The 19,952-nt window shown below is 46.0% G+C and overlaps 1 protein-coding gene across 3 annotated transcripts in view; it reads right to left on the bottom strand.

The window, feature by feature from the left end:
- The window catches only part of LOC111874893 (alpha-mannosidase 2), a 393,048-nt gene that overhangs the window by 51,336 nt on the left and 321,760 nt on the right, over window positions 1-19,952 (bottom strand). For all 3 annotated transcript variants that reach the window (XM_023870753.2, XM_023870755.2, XM_023870754.2), the window contains one exon: window positions 18,841-19,013. In XM_023870753.2, coding sequence (XP_023726521.1) covers window positions 18,841-19,013 — 173 coding nt within the window. The remainder of the gene's footprint in view (window positions 1-18,840; window positions 19,014-19,952) is intronic.

Below are 19,952 nucleotides of genomic sequence, written 5' to 3'. Positions count from 1 at the left end.
AGATTTGGAGGCTGGTGATGTACACAGAGCTGAAGGAACAAACACGATAGAAGATACAATCGGACAGGTAAAACAATGGAGTTACGAAGGCTGTCCGCACATCTAATCGAGCCTGGCTCCCAACGGCAGTCCCCTTTGTTTTGTACTGAATTCCTATGTACTTCTGTGACACAGCACGGGTGGAGTGGAGGAGAGCTGCGAGTTCGACTTGGGGATTTGGGCCTCTCACGGCTGAGGTTATTAAGGTTTGTGTTCGGTTCTGGGGCACCATGTAGTATGGTAGATGAGCAGCAATATTTCGGAGGTACCTACTGCTTCCTTGTTCAGAGTAGTCCTACACCATGATGAAACTAACGGGGTTTTCCTAAACCTTGTTGACATCCCAAACTACACGGCGTCACACCCGTAAGACAGTAATCTTACCATTCATCTCAGATCTTTTACACGACATTTGATATTATAAGGCGACCCTCAGCTTCATAACAGTAACACAACGACGAGAACACGCGAATGCGTTAACGTCTATCAGCCCGTGCTCAGTGCTGCCGCCTGGAGAGAAGTAACCGTATCATCGTGTGTGTGTGTGTGTCCATCACGGAGCGAGGCCAGAAGAGAAACTCATGTAACATCGATTATTGAGGTGCGGAACCCGTTTCATGGTAGACCGACGGCTCCCCTTCTTACGGCCGAAATTTAATTAGTTGGATGATAACAGTGGAAGTGACGTCATAATTCAGGATCACTGTTCTTAGTTGGCGTTAATCGATTTGTGCAAGCTGTGGAGACAATCTGGAGCAGGGGCTGACACCGTTACGGATACTACTGGGGAAGTTTTGGATGGGCTCTATTTCTGTTGAATCAACAACCAACATCCAAAGAAAATTCTCTCAGATTTGTCTGTATGACGAGCAGGAAGAGCGCAGTCAGCATAGCAACAGGCTACGGGTTGCACTTCCGAGGGTCGGAGTCCTAGTCCCGGTGGAGCAAGAATTTTCTCACACCACAGCGTCCAGACCGGCTCTGGGGCAAACCCAGCCTGCTATCCAATGGGTACCGGGGCTCTTTCCCTGGGGTAGAGCAGCAGGGACGTGAAGCTGACCACTCACTTCCAGCTACGGCCGAGGTCAAGAAAATGTCGATCCATACATCCACAATTAGTTAACCACAGGGACAAATTTATTTTCCTTTTAATTTTGTATGTATGTATGTATGTATGTATACACGTATGTTTTGTGTGACTACAGTCGAGGTTCTGGGTTGGATATTGGATTAACGGCTTCTAACAATGGCTACTCCTTTGCTTCATAGCTCAAGTCCTCTCTGAACGGCGGCTCCTTTCCGACTAACTATTCTTGCCTCAATTTCCACGTTATAACCTCTTTGCATTGCCCGAGTAGAAACCACCGTTTCCAACAGTACCTCTATTGTTGCATGAGTATTCGTTGCTGCGGGAACGTTATTACCAAGCTGTTGCCTAGGAACGGCTCTACACGCTACAGTATTATTGACTGCATGTGTATATCCAGGACTGAATGTATGCATGTACGTTGAATGAATGCATCTGTGTGTCTTCTCTCACAGCCCACAGTTTTCTTCTGTAATTGAGAGAGACACAGTGGTCAGCACGCGAGTCAAGGTCCAGGTTGCGGTTTTCTTCCCAGACACTGTGTACATCGTATACTGTCAGTTATTTCTACTCTGAACATAGAGGCAGCGGGTTCTACCGAAAGGCTAGTACCAATTTACCAGACTTCACGTTGTCATAGCCTAAAAGATTACAATCTAAACGACTGAAGGAACGTTTTCGATCTGTCGTCGGCAACAAATCACCACGAATGTTTAAGCGTAACTCACTCTGATGATTTCCATCTTAACATTAATGGTTAGCAACACTGCTTAAGGCATCTCATCAAGATAGATGATTAACGACGTGCTTAAACTGTCAGGAGCTATAACTGAACTGGAATCGTTTCAATACGGCGCAAATTATCACATCACAGCCCGTCACAAGAACGGCGCTTCTAGCAGAACTGTCGATAAACCTTCCTTCATGCCTCACGCCTTGGGTCCCGCATTTCTTTCGGGGCTGACGCGACTCGCATCTTCACACGGAAACAGAACACGCTGCAAGGTAGGGAATGGAAGCAGACGGCTCTCCCTCGTGTTCAACCATCTTGGAGGACGTAAGACTGACGGGAAAAGTGTACTGGGCATACAAGCTGTGCTTCTCTTTTCTGTAAAGTTTTCGTCCAGAACATCCTTCGCTCCGATAAACATTGGCAAGCTCCTAGAGAAGTCCCCCAGAAACTTCATGTAAAGCAGTGAAGCATAACTTTCCTCCAAAGGGTCACAGTATCAAACTCTTTTTTGCCTGCAGGCCCCTAAATCTTGCACTTTATCAAGAGTAACCGAATTTTTATCTGTTATTATCCGTGGAAGCATGGAGGTTATTTTTGTAGAGAAGGCAGAACGGAAATTTTGAAACATTTATTGCATCAAAATTGAATAAAAATTAAAACTTAATAAAATATAAATTAATGTAAATAAAATTATGTAGAATACCGTTACGTGTACTAGTAACTAAAGACGCGGTTTTGGATCCGCAAGCGAAGAGACCGTGAGAACCGGTAAAAGCAGTCTGCGGATTTCTTATATTTTTCCTTCTACCCTGAAGATGGAGGCGATACGTTCCTCCGAAACGTCGGTTAACACCACATATACACGGTGCCAAATCCCAGAAGACTGCTTTCTTCAAACAGTAACTGTTGCTTGTTCTTCGTAACCGTCTGTGATGTGTGTCAAATGCCAGACATACTGTTAATGTTATATGGACAATTAGTTGCTCAAATAGAGCAGTGTACCCGGCATGCACACCACAGTCACGATCTCCTGTCCTCATACTTTCTTTTGAGAAGCATCTACAGTCCATTCGCGGAGACGAGAGAGTCCTCGTAAACAAATGCACGCGGTATCTCCTTCGCTCTTTGAATGAAATCATGCAGCGATCACGCGATGCGTGTACCGTTGCAGGGGTGTCCAAAGTTCACTCTTCAGTCTGAATGCAGGTTAACGTGCGTCCGAATGCAGTGAGTACACTGAAGTAACTGCGCGCTTTGTCCACTCCTTGCTGTCAGCTGTGGCGACGCGGGGCTTGCTTTGTTTACGCTGTCTCGTCTCCGCGAATGGACTTATAAGTGGCGATCGTTTGTGTGTGTCCATGACTTACTGTCACCAGTAAAACTGATTCAGCAGTGGCACGTAGTGAAATTTAATATTTAGGCTCTTAAATAACCGAAATTCAAATGGCACAACATTATGGCAGCCATCGAAATAGCCAAACACCGTGAACAGTCAAGACAAAACACAGCAAATTTTCCTTAACCATGTGGTCTGTTCCCATTGGATAGCACCATGCTTCCTCCCCCACCTTAATCTCAATTTCGCTCCACAGATTCCCTGAAGGTGGAGGCTACAATGTGCACTGAAAATTTTCAGCTAACGGTCCCTATAATTCCCGAAAGTGGAAGCTCCACCGTGCTCAATATTTGGGAATATTTACAGTGCATAAGAAACCAGGAAACTTGCCGTTACTTTCAGAGTGAGTGTTCCGAGCGGTGATTGCTAACTGCGCCGATCACAGCGGCCGCGAGGTCTAGGGCATGAGCCGTCTTCGCGCGCTCGAACACTGGGAAATCGGGTTCCAATCCCACTCGGGGCATGGATGTCTATGTGCGTTTATTTTGTATGTAGTTAGCGGCCTTGCGATGGGCTCATCCCTCCGACCAAGGAGTCCTATCGACTGTGTATGGAATCAAGAAACTGAAAAAGTGGCCAATGCCCAACAAAGGGCCGTAGAGCCATAGACAGATCCTTAACTGTTCGTCTTAATGTGAGATTTGAGGCTTATGTGATTAAAGGCAGCTGCTTCCAAATACTGGTAACTACCTACGGGGAAATACGACGTAATAACCCAGAAGGCGGCAATATAAATGTCTTGATGATGATTCAGTGATAGTTCGCCTCTACGTCGCGCTTTGTATGTCGAAAACTAATAATCATAGCGGATAAGTGTAGATACAATAATAAAAAAAAATTGTTCCTGTTAGAAAGGAAAGCTTAGAAAAATGGTTAATTTTGCTGACACAAGAATGAGTTAAGAGTCAGGCCGTGTCATAGCTCAGGCGGTTAGTCGCCGGCTTTCCACCGTGGCTGCCGGGTTCGAGCCCAGGTCAGGCCATGTGGGATTTATAGTGGACAAACTAGCACTGGGGCAGGTTTTCTCCAGGTATTTTGCCTTTTTCTCTTCCTAATTCTCATTCCACCGATGTTCCACACTCATCATCTATCATCCGGGGCTGGTACAATAGGCCAACTAGTGGCCGACGTGCCAAGTGGCTTAAGTCTCACACCACCCCAAGAAACTAAACAAACTGGATTCGAGTCCAAGTCAATCTCCATACTGACGGACTGGGTGCCCTGTATTTTCAGTAGTAACTGTTCGAAATGGGAGGGGGGGTGATAAATGATCTCAGCATTTCTGAAAAGGAGAATTTAATGCACCATCCAGGAATTGAACCCCGGTCAACCAGGCCGTAGCCAGTGACTGTATTAATTAAGTTTGTTCTTCATTTATTTTAGAAACTTTTTATAAACTTCCGGAAGTGAATAAATATGGCGGAAGATATGTGTATGTACGACTTCAGCTTTTCGAAGCCAAAAATTAATCTAAATACATTCTACCTCCGACAAACGAACGCTCGACATCCGTACGTGCGAACGGCATAAAATAATCTCTAAGTGTCTGCATCCTGTTTGTGGTGTTTACAAACGAAAATGCAGGGGTTTTATGTCACATGAACAAATATTTTGTATTTATCAATTTACGACATGTTCCGGCCCAGGCAGACCATTATCAGGCGATTCTTGAATAATTTTCAAACATAAATTTCATTATAAGAGCAACTTACTAAAAATAACACAGTCATTTGGACATCACTGTCTTGGTCCCTAAAGGTTGGGGATTACGAATGTTTCCAGGATCTCGGAGATCTCCTGGACGTGCTCCGATTCTGTACCGCCCACCTTTCTCAGTGGGTCACTATGTGACGTCATTATCATCATCATCTAACCTTTAACCCTCTGGTATGACACGCCTCCGTTGCCTGCGAATGCCACATCGAGAGGAATTGCAAGATAAAAATCTTGAGATCTTGTAACAGGCGTTTCCGTCAGATTTACAGGGTGAAATCTGGATTCAGAGTTATACAAGGTGGAGGCCGCACCACAGCTCAAGCGGTTAGTCTCTGGCTTCCCACCGCGGCGGCCCGGGTTAGATCCTGGGTGTGGTCAAGTGGGATTTGTGGTGGACAAAATGGCGCTGGGACAGGATTTCTCAGAGTACTTCGGTTTCCTGTGCCAATCTTCATTCCACCAATTACTCCACAATCACCCTCGCCTATCATCTGGGGCTGGTACAATAGGCCTGAAGTGGCCGCAGTACAAGGGACTTAGTCCACCCCACTAGAAATAAAAAATACTAAAAATAACACTCTTTGCAGACCACGCTCCACCTCAAACAGTAGCAGACAGAATGGCTACCAGAAGCAATCCTCCACATAGGAAATAAACACAGACGTAGCAGCACCGGCCACTACCAGACCAGCTTCGAAACATCCAATAACTACGTCATATAAGGATCCTTTCTTTGGATTCTTTCAATATAATTTTTTAAAGCTGAATTAAAATTTAAAGTATGTTTAGATTATGTTTGATCCGACCAATCAGCAAAATGAATGTTTCACATTAGCACCGTAGTTTATATATATGGTGTGAAATTTGGTTTCTGGCTTTAAGGGACGGACATAGACTGAGGGTGTTTGAGAACAGGGTGTTGAGGAGAATATTTGGACCGAAAAGAGATGAAGTGACGGGAGGTTGGAGAAAACTGCATAATGAGGAGCTTCATAACTTGTACTCTTCTCTAAGTATAAGTATGATCAAGTCGAGGAGGACGAGGTGGGCAGGGCATGTAGAACGAGTGGGAGAGATGAGGAATGCATATAGGATATTGGTAGGAAAGCCGGAAGGAAGGAGACCACTGGAAGAATAAGGCGCACGTGGGTGAATGATATTAAAATGGATCTTAGAGAGACAGGATGGAATGGTATGGAGCTGGCTCGGAACAATACAGTACGGGGGCTTTGTTCACAAAGCTTCCGTTTTCAGCTGTTACTAACTGCGTGTTTCTTACGGAAATTTGACTCTGGAATGACCCGAGTTACCTATATGTGACAGTATTATTCGTAAGGAGGAACTCAGGAAAACCACGAAAGCCGTCAGTCAGAACAGCTGGTGCCTCGCCCTAAATTAGAGAGAAGCACGTCCAGAATAGCTCGGTCGCATGCCACGAGATACTCATTACGGCTTGAAGTGTTTCCCGGGCCGGTAACTCGCCTTGCTCCGTGTTAGCTAACGCTGGAGATTGCACCTACACACTGATATGGGCCCCTGTTATCTCTGCAATATTGGCTGCACGCGATGAGGAGTTGTGGCATCACGAAGTCGTAAAACTCTGTTTCTGGGCTAAAGTGGGCGTTCTCCCAACAGCCTGTGCGGAACAGTGTTGCCAAGAAGTGCAACATCTAAAAGATAAAGTAACCGATGCTCCAAAGCCATAAGCCATTTGGAGGTTAAAGTTCAAAGCATTTGTATCTCGCGGATACATGGCTACCGGTGATCACACGTNAAACAAATTAATACATATAAATAACATACATAATAATTATAATAATATAATATAATATAATATAATAATAATAATAATAATGCGACATAACGTCTGAAAGTCGGAACAGTTCATTGTTTGGTAACGACACACTAAACACATTCCCGCGGAACCGTACGCGCGCAACAATAGAAGACTGGTGTTTTCTGTGGTCCGCGCAGTACTCATTGTTACGCAACGGTTCGGTAAAACACATCTCTGCAGCAATGAATGTCACGCAACCCCCTCCAAATACGTGACAGTAATAATCGTTATCATTATAGGCTATTATAGCCAGTTAAGTAATAACACAAAGGTTTATAGTTACATGCTGTTAAACCGATATATAAGTAAAGGCAAAGTTGTCCTTTGTGCATAACGAATCAATCATCATGCATGAAGATGTATGGGGGAGTGGAGGTAAAGTTCTCTGCACTATTAACCTCAGTATTACATGAAGTGGTCGAATTCACGCTCAGGCCAATTTAATCCAGGTAAGAATGTCCAAAGTACCCAACGGATAAGTGGCTGGGCAGACCCAGAACCGGCCTGTACGCTGTGGACTGGAGAGAGATATTTTGCCATTGCCATTAATCGAACCCCGATTCCTTGGTTGACAACCTTGCAGTTGCCGTACTTAGTGAGATATCCCAGTTCTTAAACTGACACATATGTCGGACAGATTATATGGACTCATTCTCGTTACAGAAACATCAGGAGGTGTATAGGACATGCACTGTTGGGTCCATTGGATCGAGCTAATGTCTGCCCCGGATACAGACAGTGGAAGCAGGGACAGCTTCCGAAACTTCCGTGTTTTTTAAATCAAAATGAGATGAAGGAAGAATTCAAACACAGACTACGTCACCCCTAGTACCGGGGCATGAGCGGACAAGAGCTACACTATGCAGTAACACGCATCTGCGGTCAGTGTATTCTGACATGACACACGGCAGGATAAATTTATTTTATTTGAACTTCAAAATTCTCGAACTGTTTTCACTTGAATGTGATGTTCATAGTGACCAGAGTGAGGCAAAGAACCGTCTGGTACACATATTCATAAAAACCCATGGCAAAATGCTAGGTAAAATTTCAGTTTTCTTTCTGAATTTCAAAATTTGAGGATTTATTCAGATTTTGGACCAGACCACGATTTTTGCAAAATTTAGGATCCAGTTCGAAAGGGAACTGAAACATTTTCGAATATGACGGAACATGAAGATGCGCCCTTCCAACACGAAAACGGGCCATACTAGCCAGTCTGCATATGGTCCAGTACCCTTCTTGGAGACACGATCCACAGGATATTATCTTGCAAGCCAAATCTTCAAAATGATACTGATACTCAACCAACATATCGTCGAGTGGTGCGACTAGGGACGAGATTTGGATTCGTAACAGGCCGTGGAGGCCGATACGGTTGTGAGACGTTGAGATTCCCACATTTTCTAGACAATTGGCTCACAGATGGCGGTGAGGTTGTCAGTAATAGGCACCGGCCTTCCTTTACCTCCAGGAAGATTCCTGGCACTCATTTCTGTCAGAGGCCGAATCGAACCCATGGCCACGGTGCTGCTGGTAGGATTAGGTCAACTAAAAAATCCAAAGACCTTATCGGGAAATGAATCCTCGATCTTCCAGCTTGTATCATAGTGTCTCAACCAACTACTCTTCCGCGTGCCGTAGAAAGTAAAGTAAAGAAAATGAATGCAATAAAAAAGAGTTAAAAATTCAGGCATAAAAGGAGAAAGATCTGGGAAGGAAAGCAAAAGAATATAAATTGAAAAACATGGGAAATGGAGTAATAAAAAAGAAAAGCTAAGAACAAACGAGACAAACAAAGAGAGAGGCCCTGGAAGGGACTACCATTTGGGATGAAGTGCTCCTAACTTGGAAACACAAATAGAACGGGAGAGAACTACGGCTTGCCTGGCGAACACATGCGAATCAAATTCAGGTAAACCTCAGCGTCTCTTGGTAACTAAGCATACTGTCCCCCACCCCCCTCCCAAACGGGCTATCGTTATCGTTTCAAGGGTTTCGAAGGGCTACAGTGCAAACCATAGCATTTTATTCAGCACTCAAAATGTTTATGTACTGCTTCCTTACCAGCCTACATCGCTTATTTAAAAAGAAAGTACAGTAGGCTTATGTGACCACCTTGCTGCGCGCGCATCTGTGCATCTGCATGTCTGACCCTCCCTTAACAACTTTTCAAACGATCGTTATAAATTTCCGTATGTGTATCATACCACCTGAAGCCATCTCGTTGGCGTACATCATAAATCCCCCACATCAGTAATACCAACATTGTAGACTGAAATTGCTGAGGTATACGACCTTAATATTACTTGAATCCTTGAACGGATCGCCATCAAACTTGGTACGTACATCATGCCACCGCCGGGAAACACAACGGAGTGTTTCATAAATCCCCCCCATCAGTAATACCAACATTGAAGACTGAAATTGCTGAGGTATACGACCTTAATATTACTTGAATGCTTGAACGGATCGCCATCAAACTTGGTACGTACATCATGCCACCTCCGGGCAACACAACGGAGTGTTTCATAAATCCCTCACATCAGTAATACCAACATTGTAGACTGAAATTTCTGAGGTATACGACCTTAATATTACTTGAATCCTTGAACGGATCGCCATCAAACTTGGTACGTACATCATGCCACCTCCGGGCAACACAACGGAGTGTTTCATAAATCCCTCCCATCAGTAATACCAGCATTGCAGACTGAAATTGCTGAGGTATACGACCTTAATATTACTTGAATCCTTGAACGGATCGCCATCAAACTTGGTACGTATGTCATGCCACCCCGGGCATCCCAATGGAGTGTTTCATAAATCCCTCCCATCAGTAATACCAGCATTGCAGACTGAAATTGCTGAGGTATACGACCTTAATATTACTTGAATCCTTGAACGGATCGCCATCAAACTTGGTACGTATGTCATGCCACCCCGGGCATCCCAATGGAGTGTTTCATAAATCCCTCCCATCAGTAATACCAACAAAAGCTAAGAATCTTATATAGTACCAACACTGCAGTCTGTCTAATTGTGTTGTTATATTGAGTTCATTACGCGTAATTGCAAATCTTTTGCTGCTTGTCATATCAAATGCTCGCACTGTATTGAAAGGAAAGTAAGCGGTACATTCTTCCCAGAACTTCTTGTTTACTTATAGGGGAGTTTTACATTATTTAATTAAACTGTATCAAACAGAATGAACAGATTCTTAGCATGAAGTTAAAATCTGCTCCTGGGATGTGACGCCGTGTGGTCCTGTACATCGTTACCAAAAGCTCAAAGGAATTCGCTGCGTCGATCTGCGGAGTAGAAGAATAATCTCATATGCTGAAGTTGAAAGTTCGCGTGTGTAGCGTGTGGCCTAGTTACCGTATCCTCATGCAGGCCTACAAGGAAGACATGTTTGGATTCTATCGAAATTCCGTGGGGACTGAAGGCCATCACACAAGAAGAGCCTTCCTGTACTACCGGGGCACACTCAAGCTTCTCACTGTTCTAAGTATATGCGGCTGGGTTGGGCGCGAAAAGCATGGCAATAAGTAGCGGGGCAGTGGTTGCATCTTCATAAGGGCAGGGAGGGAGGGTTTGTGACGCACTGTACCTAAGGGCATGGTTAAAAAAATACGGTCAAGTCTGAACTCAGCGGCTCAACAGATCAGTGAACAGAGGTAAAGGTGTAGACATGTATTCGGAAAGCGCTCAGTTCGAAACTCGACCTGTCCCTAAAGAGAAATGCTGCAATAATATCTAGATTAGGCCACGGCCGCTTCCTTCCAGTTCGTAACTCTACAGTCACACTACCATCTGACGTCATGCAGTCTCGGTAAGAACGGAGCCGACAAATTGACCGAGTAACCCACATGGACACTCGTTCTGAGGAGAGGGTCAGGTCCCAAAACATGGAGAATGAAATCAAATGCAGTTTAGTATCGGCTGAACACGTGGTTCTGATGGGAGAAGCAAGAAACACACTGGAAATTTTGCTATGAAAGCGGCCAGCATTAGAGGCGACGACAGGCGAGGATCACAGCAGGATATCTGGCTAGGAGCTGCTCGATAATAGCCTCGGACCGCATTACTGGGGAGTTAACTGATGTCTGCACACGCGCCGCGGCTTATTGCGTGCAGATAAGCGGAGTGAGGCACGTACAGGAGACAGGGGCAAGAAGAGGCAACTTTACGGCAGCTTAAGTAGCTTTCAGTTTCCCGACGGCGACTGAATACAGGGCGTATGCTGCAAAGCTATCCCTGTAAGAGGCCGCGGAGGCCAAATGGGTTGTGAGACGTCGAGGCTCCCACATTTCCTATACAATTGGCTCACAGATGGCGGTGCGTTTGTCAGCCTTACGCGCCGGCGGCCCTTTACCTCCAGGAAGATTCCTGGTACTCATTTCTGATAAGAGGCTGAGTCGTACCCTAGGGCCTTAGTGCGGATGGAAGGATTATGTCAACTAAAATATCCAATTACATCATCGGGAATCGAACCCGGATTTTTTCCGTTTGTAGCATAGTGCCTCAACCAACTTCGCTACCGCGTGGCCCCGTATGCTGGAAACAGCATCTAGTAATTCTCCAATGGCCGGTCACGGTGTCCGTGCGGTCTAAGGCACGAACTGTCTTCGCCCGCTCCAACACTGGGGTTGTGGGTTCGAACCCCACTCGAGGCATGGATGTGTATGTACGTTTATTATGTGTTTGTGCTGTCTCGTGTGTAGGCAGCGGCCTCGTGACTGGCTTATCCCCCGTCCAAGGATTCCTAACGGATGTCAATAGGATTACGAAACTGAAAAAGAGGCCAGGGCCCAACAAAGGGCTGTAGAGCCGTTGAGCGAATGAATGAACTCGCCAGTGGCAACGTCACTGATTGATGATGACGTAATCTCTTGCCCATGACGTAGTACTACACTATTTATGAGTATGGAGGTGTGTGTGTGTTGAAGGCGTCTGCCGCATGGCGCTCCTGTAGTTTATTTTACGTAGGCTGCACAATTTAATACCAACTTTCACGAAATCAAGAATATATATATATATAATGATGAGGTCCATGCCTCATTCTCAAAGATGTTTCAGGTAGAGTACTGTAATATACAGACTCATTGCTAGGCAACGGACCTGTCAACACGCCTCCTTTTCCGTGGGGTTCGTGCATTAATCTGGAAGGACGGGGTTAAATCACGGAAGAGTTAAATCTACACAGAAAACATCCCAAACCCTCATGACGACAATCCCAGACAAAACTGTATTCTTTATTCCACCGTACGAGTAAAAAGCATGCAAAATAAAGCCACAATAAGATATCAAATGCAATTTGCACTACCAGCACTAGGAAGTCCGCTTTTGCTGCGTCGCGCAGCCCCATGTACAGTTCTGGATACGGTTCTGGGGCCACCCAGCCCGACATTTAATGCGTACCAGGGGCTGTTTCCCCCACAGTAAGGTGACCATGCACCGCCATCAACAGCCGAAGCTGTACTTCACCCTTCACTGAAGTTCACTGAATACGCACACTATCAACAACGGAAATCTGTTTTTGGCAAAGGTGTCTTTCTCACTGCCCCTGGCGACCGATCCCGTTACTACTCTTACAGCTTTCTTTTGAGGATTTTATGCAGTTGGTCCAGGCTGCAACGTAAGTTTCGAACGTCCCTCACAGCCACCTGGTGGGCAGTCTCACAACTATCATCACAGCTTTCTGTAGGGTGCATTGGGGGTAGCCTTAGGTTGTCACACAGGCCCTATACATAATGCAACCCTTAATATTTATGTGGTCGTAGCAGGACGTTACTGCTCCCCCCACTACAAGTGTACAATTAACTGAACAACAATTTTCCGGATATATGGATTGGCTCTGGGGGGGGGGTCCTGAACTTCTGGCTTCCACGTTCTCCTGACTTCAACCAACTTTTTTTTACTTTAAGGGGATTCATCATTAAAAATGCCTATCGCTGCAAACTCATGAATCACATCTTGGTTGCTGACAGGCAGTAGGGGCCAACCTAGACAACTGGTTCTTGTCAGGAACTACAATCGACACCGCTGTGATCACGCGTGCGAGCTGGAGGAGGTAACACTGAGCATTCTCGTGAAGAAATATGAAAAATTCAAAGAGCCGGCTACTTTGGAACATTTGCGTCTCGAATAAAGATGTCCACATGATGGGTTTCATTGTCTTAAAAGGTGGTGAAACGTGCTAACTGGATAAACATGGTTAATACACGCTGGATTTGAGATCCTCACGGAATAGGATCTTACAGGCTGCTCTCAAAAATGTATTTGCATTTCATGCTCCAAAATAATGTCACTACGAACACTGTGAAGTGTCCTTATGGGGGCCCGACCCTGTTCCTTAATCTACTGCTGTCTCCCTTATCGGCAAGGTCGATTGTGGCGTTTCTCCGTGTCTCCAAGTTTCAGTCAAATTTACATAAACTTACCCTGCAGCGCACCTTCCGTTTAGTTCCAACATTCCGACAAAAACCTTTCCGGGGATAAATTCCATACCGCTCTTCCCACGGGAGAGCTCTAGCGCATAGTTCGTTAAGAGGCGCTTCGACAGAGCCAGGCAAGACGGCGTTGCTGAACAGAGCAGGTAAATCCGGCGGATTCGGGGAACCACTGTCAACTATCCCAGTTTTAAATTCTCAGTCGGACAGAGGCCGATTGCAGAGGTCTAAGAAATGAACCGTCTTCGCCCCCTCGATCGCTGGGGCCTTGAGTTCGAATCCCACTTGGGTACAGATGTCTGCGTTCATTCTCTGTTTGTCGTCCTGTGTAGGTAGCAGCCTTGCAGCAGGCTGATCCCCTGCCAAAAGAGATTAAGAAACGGCAAAACAGAGACCAGGTTTCATCATATTACAGATCAGTATTACTAATCGGGCACGGACGCCTCTAAACTGCAAGACCGAGGTTTACTGACAACTGCCTCAACAGATGGCGTGGCTGGAGACTACTATGCTGTCGGGTCTGTATCGATTTGAACTCGAAACAGCAGTACGACCGCCAGCCGGTTATTGCTGTGCAGAAGGATTAGTAGGCCAGTCTGCCCTCTGAAATATTAATACTGCGTTAGAGTCCACAAGCCACGAATTAATCGCGTGAGTAGTGGAGCCGAGCAGAGCGATGGGCGCGTAGCCCACAGTAGCAACAATAAGGACAAATCAATATGTGAATTACCTGCACAGTAGACTGTGACGTCAGAAGTAGAATACTCAGGAACTACAGAATCATCCACCCGGAGGAGGCGTCGAATTAATAACTGTGTAACATGTATATCCATTGCTAGGGAACAGCTAAGTAAACATTTTCCCGCGAAGGCAAATTCTTGGACAACAAAAGGCTAAGTGTTTCCATTATCAGGCAACGAAGTTGTAAACATGCATCCACAATAATGGGAGACGGTATTTTCTGTGCGTGGTCCGTGCGAAGGTTAATCTAATAACACCAGTCAGGCGGGGTCGAATCCCTCTAACGTAGCCCTGTGAGTCGCAGAAGGCGAGGAAAAGGGAAGTGTAAAATGTGAAACAGTAAAATATGGTCGTGAGTCCCAAGGGACTCGGACTTGAGAAAGACTGCGCTGGCAAGGGCCAGCAGCATATATGTATAAAAGACAGACCCGCCCTCTCGCCAGAGACCGTAACTGTCAAACAGTTTTGGACAACAGGAGAGAAGACAAGACATCTTAAACCCAACGATGGCAAGTGTTGCTGACGTTTTAACCTGCATTTTATTTCTTCATGAAGGCAGTGACGTTCCCAGATATTGCAATTTTGCTACATGTTAGGCTTCTCCGTGTCATGATTCTGCCCTCCACTCTCATGTCGCGATATCTGTATGCAGTCGTTTTGTATAACACTTTCTGATAGAAACCGGATATACACTGTGATTCTAAATTATTGTCGGGGTTGGGAACTTGAATAACGCTTGGACACCTTACGTGCCAAGAAAGGCGCGCATGTTGAAGTTGTTTAACATTTTGCAGTATTGTTTCTACAGGTAATAAAACTTTTCGAGTTAGAACCACACTGTACTAAGGTAAAGCTGAGGGCCGCGCCATAGCTCAAGCGATTAGACGCTGACTTCCCACCGCGGCGGCCCGGGTTCGATCCCGGGTATGGTCAAGTGGGATTTGTAGTGGACAAAGTGGCGCTGGGGCAGGTTCTCTCCGAGTACTTCGGTTCCCCTGCGAATCTTCATTCCACCAACTGCTGCACAATCACCCTCACCTCTCATCTGGGGATGGTACAATAGGCCAGAAGTGGCCGTAGTACAAGGGACTTAGTCTCACCCCACTAGCATTAAAAAAAAGGCAAAGCTGTCCCTGTGCTTAACTAATTAAGCACTACACCTTGAAGGCATATGGGGAGTGAATGTATAGATCAAAGATTCCTGACCTCGGAACTAGTTGTAGGTGAGTGGTCTGCTTCACGCCCCAGTACCTCTTGGAGAGGAGACTGGGTGGGCCCCAGAGCCGGTCTGGACGACATGGAGAAGAGAAAATGCTTGAACTTATCAGGACACGAGCTGCGACCCCATTGGTCTTCCACCCCGTAGCGAGTCGCTATACCGGCTCCTAACCACCCTGCACTACTTTAATTAGTTCGTCGTTTTTCTGTCAGTCCTTCCGGAAACGCGTTGGGACGGTAGCCGAGGTTACGGCACGCTCGCTTCTTCCCACGCCGCATCGAATGTGCACGTATCACTACGTACAAACCTTGTTTACAGTCCCAGTGTCTGGTAGCTGAGAGTAATTCGATCCGATGGACCCAATTGAGTACGTTTCACTTTTTACCTGATGACGGAATCAGAGCCAGTTCCGGAAACATTCCGCTCTTTAAACAAACAAAAAAAGGGATGACGAAAAATTGGGGCATCTGTGACAGTTTACATGAATACACTCTGTAGGGAAGAGGTTGAAGTTATGAATGTTGAAGTAATTGGTACATACAGTTTACTGTAAGGGGTCAATTTGGGGATACGGGCCAATGAGCACAGAATAAATAATTCTGGTATTCCAAGCAGGGCAGACACCTCATTGCTTGGATAACTCTTCCACTATGAAGATGAAGCCTAGCTCTTCCAAAACGTCGGACTCTCTCCAAACTATGGGCATTACAAGCCAGAAAACCGCCGCTACATCCTCCAATTCAAGAAACTTACCGCAGACTTTCTCATACATGTATTTTTATGGAAGGTGATTTCAACCCTCCAAGATAAACTCCCAGCTTGCAACGGTCACGTTGGCTCAAGCGGTAACTTTATTGTGCTGAATGGAGTATTTTATGACGCCGTCAGTATCTAGACTATACAGGGGAAGGGGCGAACCCCACGCATCCAACTTTGAAGTGCTATAAAATGTCCATTTATGGGGGTCTTCCAGTTTCCAAAACATTTTCCCATAACAGATTAAATGACATTATCAACTATAAGCAATAAAGGCATCTATGAATAAAAAAGGTAAAGCTATCCCTGTAACAGGCCATGGGGGTCCACAGGCCTGTGATACGTTGAGGCTCCTACATTTTCTAGACAGTCGGCTCAGAGATGGCGGTAAGGTTGTCAGCCTTACGTGCCGGGCGCCCCCNCCCCCCCCCGGCCGAAAGATTCCTGGTAAAATAGGAAAACCTGTTGGTGGCGGTGTTTTTTCGTTGGGTCCGTCACAAGGCTATATAACGAGGACCCTAAGCAGGCTGGGTGCAGTTCAATTGCGGGATATTCGCCGGACAATAACGACGTGAACGTGGGAAGCTGTAAAAGCTCCACTGTTAGAAACCATTATTGGGGAACGGCTGCTGAAGACACAGCAGGCTGGAAAAAGGCTTATCGGGTGCTGCGGTGATTTGTAAAGCATGGAGATTAGCGTTAGCGCTGTAGTTCCAAGTTGTGTGTGTAAGTGTGTTATCCAATCCAAACCCCTTCTAGTCACAACCCCTATATACGTGACAATACCATATGAAACTAAAGAGGCCAGTAGAATAGACAGTTAATATATCGCTTAGTTCTGCCTCTAGTTTGATGTCACAGACGTTCACCACAAAGTCGCAATATCTGCCGAGAACACTTCCAGAAGAGACAACGCTACGGTACCACAGCTCCCCGATGCGGCCAGATTGTACGCTCAGAAGACTAATATCTCTTGTATTCACTATCTGGGGCAAGGCCCTGACATCATCAGAAATCTCTTCTTGAGAACACATTGAAGACTCGTGAACAGCTTCTTCGTTTGAAGAACTGGGACACCCATGTGACAGAAGTTCCATCGAGTTTTCTTGCCTTTACCTTTCTTATTTCCCTCGTTCGTCTGTTCCATTACAGTTTTCCTTAGAGTCAAAGTAGACTTCGAAGAGATGTCTTCTGAATGCCACCCAGAAGGGGCCGGAACTGGTCTCCTCTTCTGCAGTCAATGTCTCCTGTGCTGGTCTTCATTTCTGGGGTCAGTGACCCCCTCTGCTGAAGCAAGTGTCTTCTTTTTCATGACTGGGGTCAATAGATCAGATACATCCCCTTCCATTGTCACAGTCACTGGCGACTTCTCCTGAAATGGAATCGTCGGACCTAAGAATAACTGCGCTGGCGAGGACCAGCAGCAACTGTAAACGACAGACCCATCCTCTAACCAGACAGGATATTGCATAAGGACTATGAAAGCAGGGGTTCAGTTGAAAAAAAAAATATGGTCGTGAACCCAAAGGGGCTAGTCGCGAATACGAACCGCTTGGCGGTAAACCGCCACTCGTAGAGTAAGTCTGACTCTGATTCTGACTCTGGTGCCCGGAAATAGGAACTGGCTCAGTCGATTGGGCCCAACTGAGTAGGTCCCACCAGAAGACGAAGACAGAATCCGGACCCCAAAACATTGTTTTTTTAAATAAAAACAGGACCGCTGGATAATAACTGTAAGAACAACACACAAATCACGTCTGTGAGAGTTCTGAATGCTAAAGCAGATGGCACAGAGTTAGGCCCGTCGTTTAGAGATTTAGAACAAGGGGCTTTCAGTTATTTCAGGTGTGCAGTGTCTTTAAGGCATCGAAATGCGTTGTACCGGCGCGAGACGGGCTGATTAGCTGCCAGGGAAGCACGTGCTTGTCCCGTATCGTGTTCCGCGCTAATGGGACGTCAGGTTACCTTCTGACATGTGTCATGCCTCTGATCACCGTGTGGCTCAGCCTCGTTATCTGGGTAACAAGATGCTTGCAAACTGTCCTACCCCTTTGTTACTGATACGGCTTATCTGACCGGCGGCCATGTTCCTTTCTACGCACTGCGAGCTGTACAGAACATTGCCGATCCATGATATGTGGACGGAAATTTTATTACAGTAAACCCCCGTTAGCCGGTCACGGTAGCCGAGCGGTCTAAGGCATGTACTGTCTTCGCTCGCTTGGAAACCGGGATCGTGGGTTCGAATCTCACTCAGGGCATGGATGTTTAAGTTTGTGTGTGTGCGTTTTTCTGTGTTTGTGTACAGGTAGAGGCCTTGCGACGAGCTGATCATCCGCCCAAGGAGTCGTACCGAATGTGTAAGATCTAGAAAAACCGAAGACAATGGAGAAGTTTATGGAGGTACGCCTAGGCCCACTGGGGCTGTAGTGCCAAGGGGGGGAAAAACCCCCGTTAATCTGGATTAATTGCTGGGACAGGTCATCCGGATCAATGAAGCAAAAGAGAGCCTTAAGAGACAAAAATACTTATGAATCCATGAATTGAAAATAATGCAAGCAGTGCTGATGGAAATACGTAAATACTGCAGCAATTCCTTCGTATAATAGGCGGCATTCAACTAAGACAACCTGCAAACCCACAACATCGCCTGTGTTATGCAGCAAGACTCAGCTGAGGCGGAAGAATGCAGTGCTGTTGTCATATTGTGATTTTTCCTCCAACCTGAAGAGCGCAGGCGCAAGTCTGCTGCGTGCGCAAGCCAGTATGCCTCGTCAGACGATTCGCTCACAGGGTAGAGCCAGGCTAAGCGCCTATCCGTGGGATAGTACAGTCGGAGCGGGAACATGACATGTACTCACCTCTCCCACCACTGTGAGAAGAAAGAGACCTCCGTCCAGATGAAAGTCATGTTGCGGAAGCGCTGCAGCTTGTCCACCATGTTGTTGAGGATGTTCCGCGTCTGATAATGGTAGTAGCTCTCATATGTCTTCACCCAGCCCGGGTCGTTGTGCGAATGTGGCACAAGGATTACCTGCAGCACAACACAAACACAATTAATGTAACACAGCCTCGGCATTCCACCAACAGTTCATTTAGAAGTAGGGTAAAAAGGTAAAACTATCCCTGTAGCAGGCCGTAGAGGATCATAGGATTCTGAGACGTCGAGGTTCCCAAATTTTCTAGACAATCGGCTCACAGATGGCGGTCAGGTTGTCAGTCTTAATCGCCGGCCGCTCTTTACCCTCCGGATGATTCCTGGTACTCATTTCTTAGTCGACCCCAGGGCCATTGTGCGACTGGAAGTATTAGGTAAATTAAAAAATGCAGTGACTTCATCGGGAATCGAACCTGCGACCTTCCGTTTTTCAGCATAGTGCCTCAAACAACTAGCTACCGCGTGCCCCCTCAGTTTATTTAGAAGTATTTCAAAATTCGGTTTGCAGCACAAAGTATGTATAAACATATATATATATACGGCACTATACGGCGCATTATATATATATATATATAATGCGCCGTATAGACACGTTGCTAAGCGCTGACTCTGTAAGCAGCAGCCGTTGCTAGGCAACCTATGTGGTCTGTGCAGAGTTGTTATAACCGGAAGGTTTGGAGCTTATCGAGTTCGACTGAGTTCTGTATGGGAGTCTGTGAAGAGAGGACTTGAGCCGGAGACAGAAGAATAGCCGCTGTTGGAGCCGTTACCAGTGAACGCCTAGTAACAGAATGACAAGGGAATGGTCTGATCCGACATGTCGAAATCTGCCCTGATTTTTTATTTTTCACTGCAAGAGTACACACAACAAAATCCACTGTCAAAATTTTAGCTGCTAATACGCACTGAAAGTATTTTTTAAAAATTGCCGAATATGGCCAGACCCTTGGAGCTGTTGTGAGCGCTAGGAGTAGTTGTACAAGCCTTTGGTACAAGCGCTTCCGCGTACAGAAAAAATGAGTAATTCGGGAATTT

The sequence above is a fragment of the Cryptotermes secundus genome, unplaced genomic scaffold (assembly GCF_002891405.2).
Source record: "Cryptotermes secundus unplaced genomic scaffold, Csec_1.0 scaffold516, whole genome shotgun sequence".
In the NCBI taxonomy this organism is placed as follows: domain Eukaryota; kingdom Metazoa; phylum Arthropoda; class Insecta; order Blattodea; family Kalotermitidae; genus Cryptotermes; species Cryptotermes secundus.
This window is presented reverse-complemented; position numbering and strand designations above follow the sequence as displayed.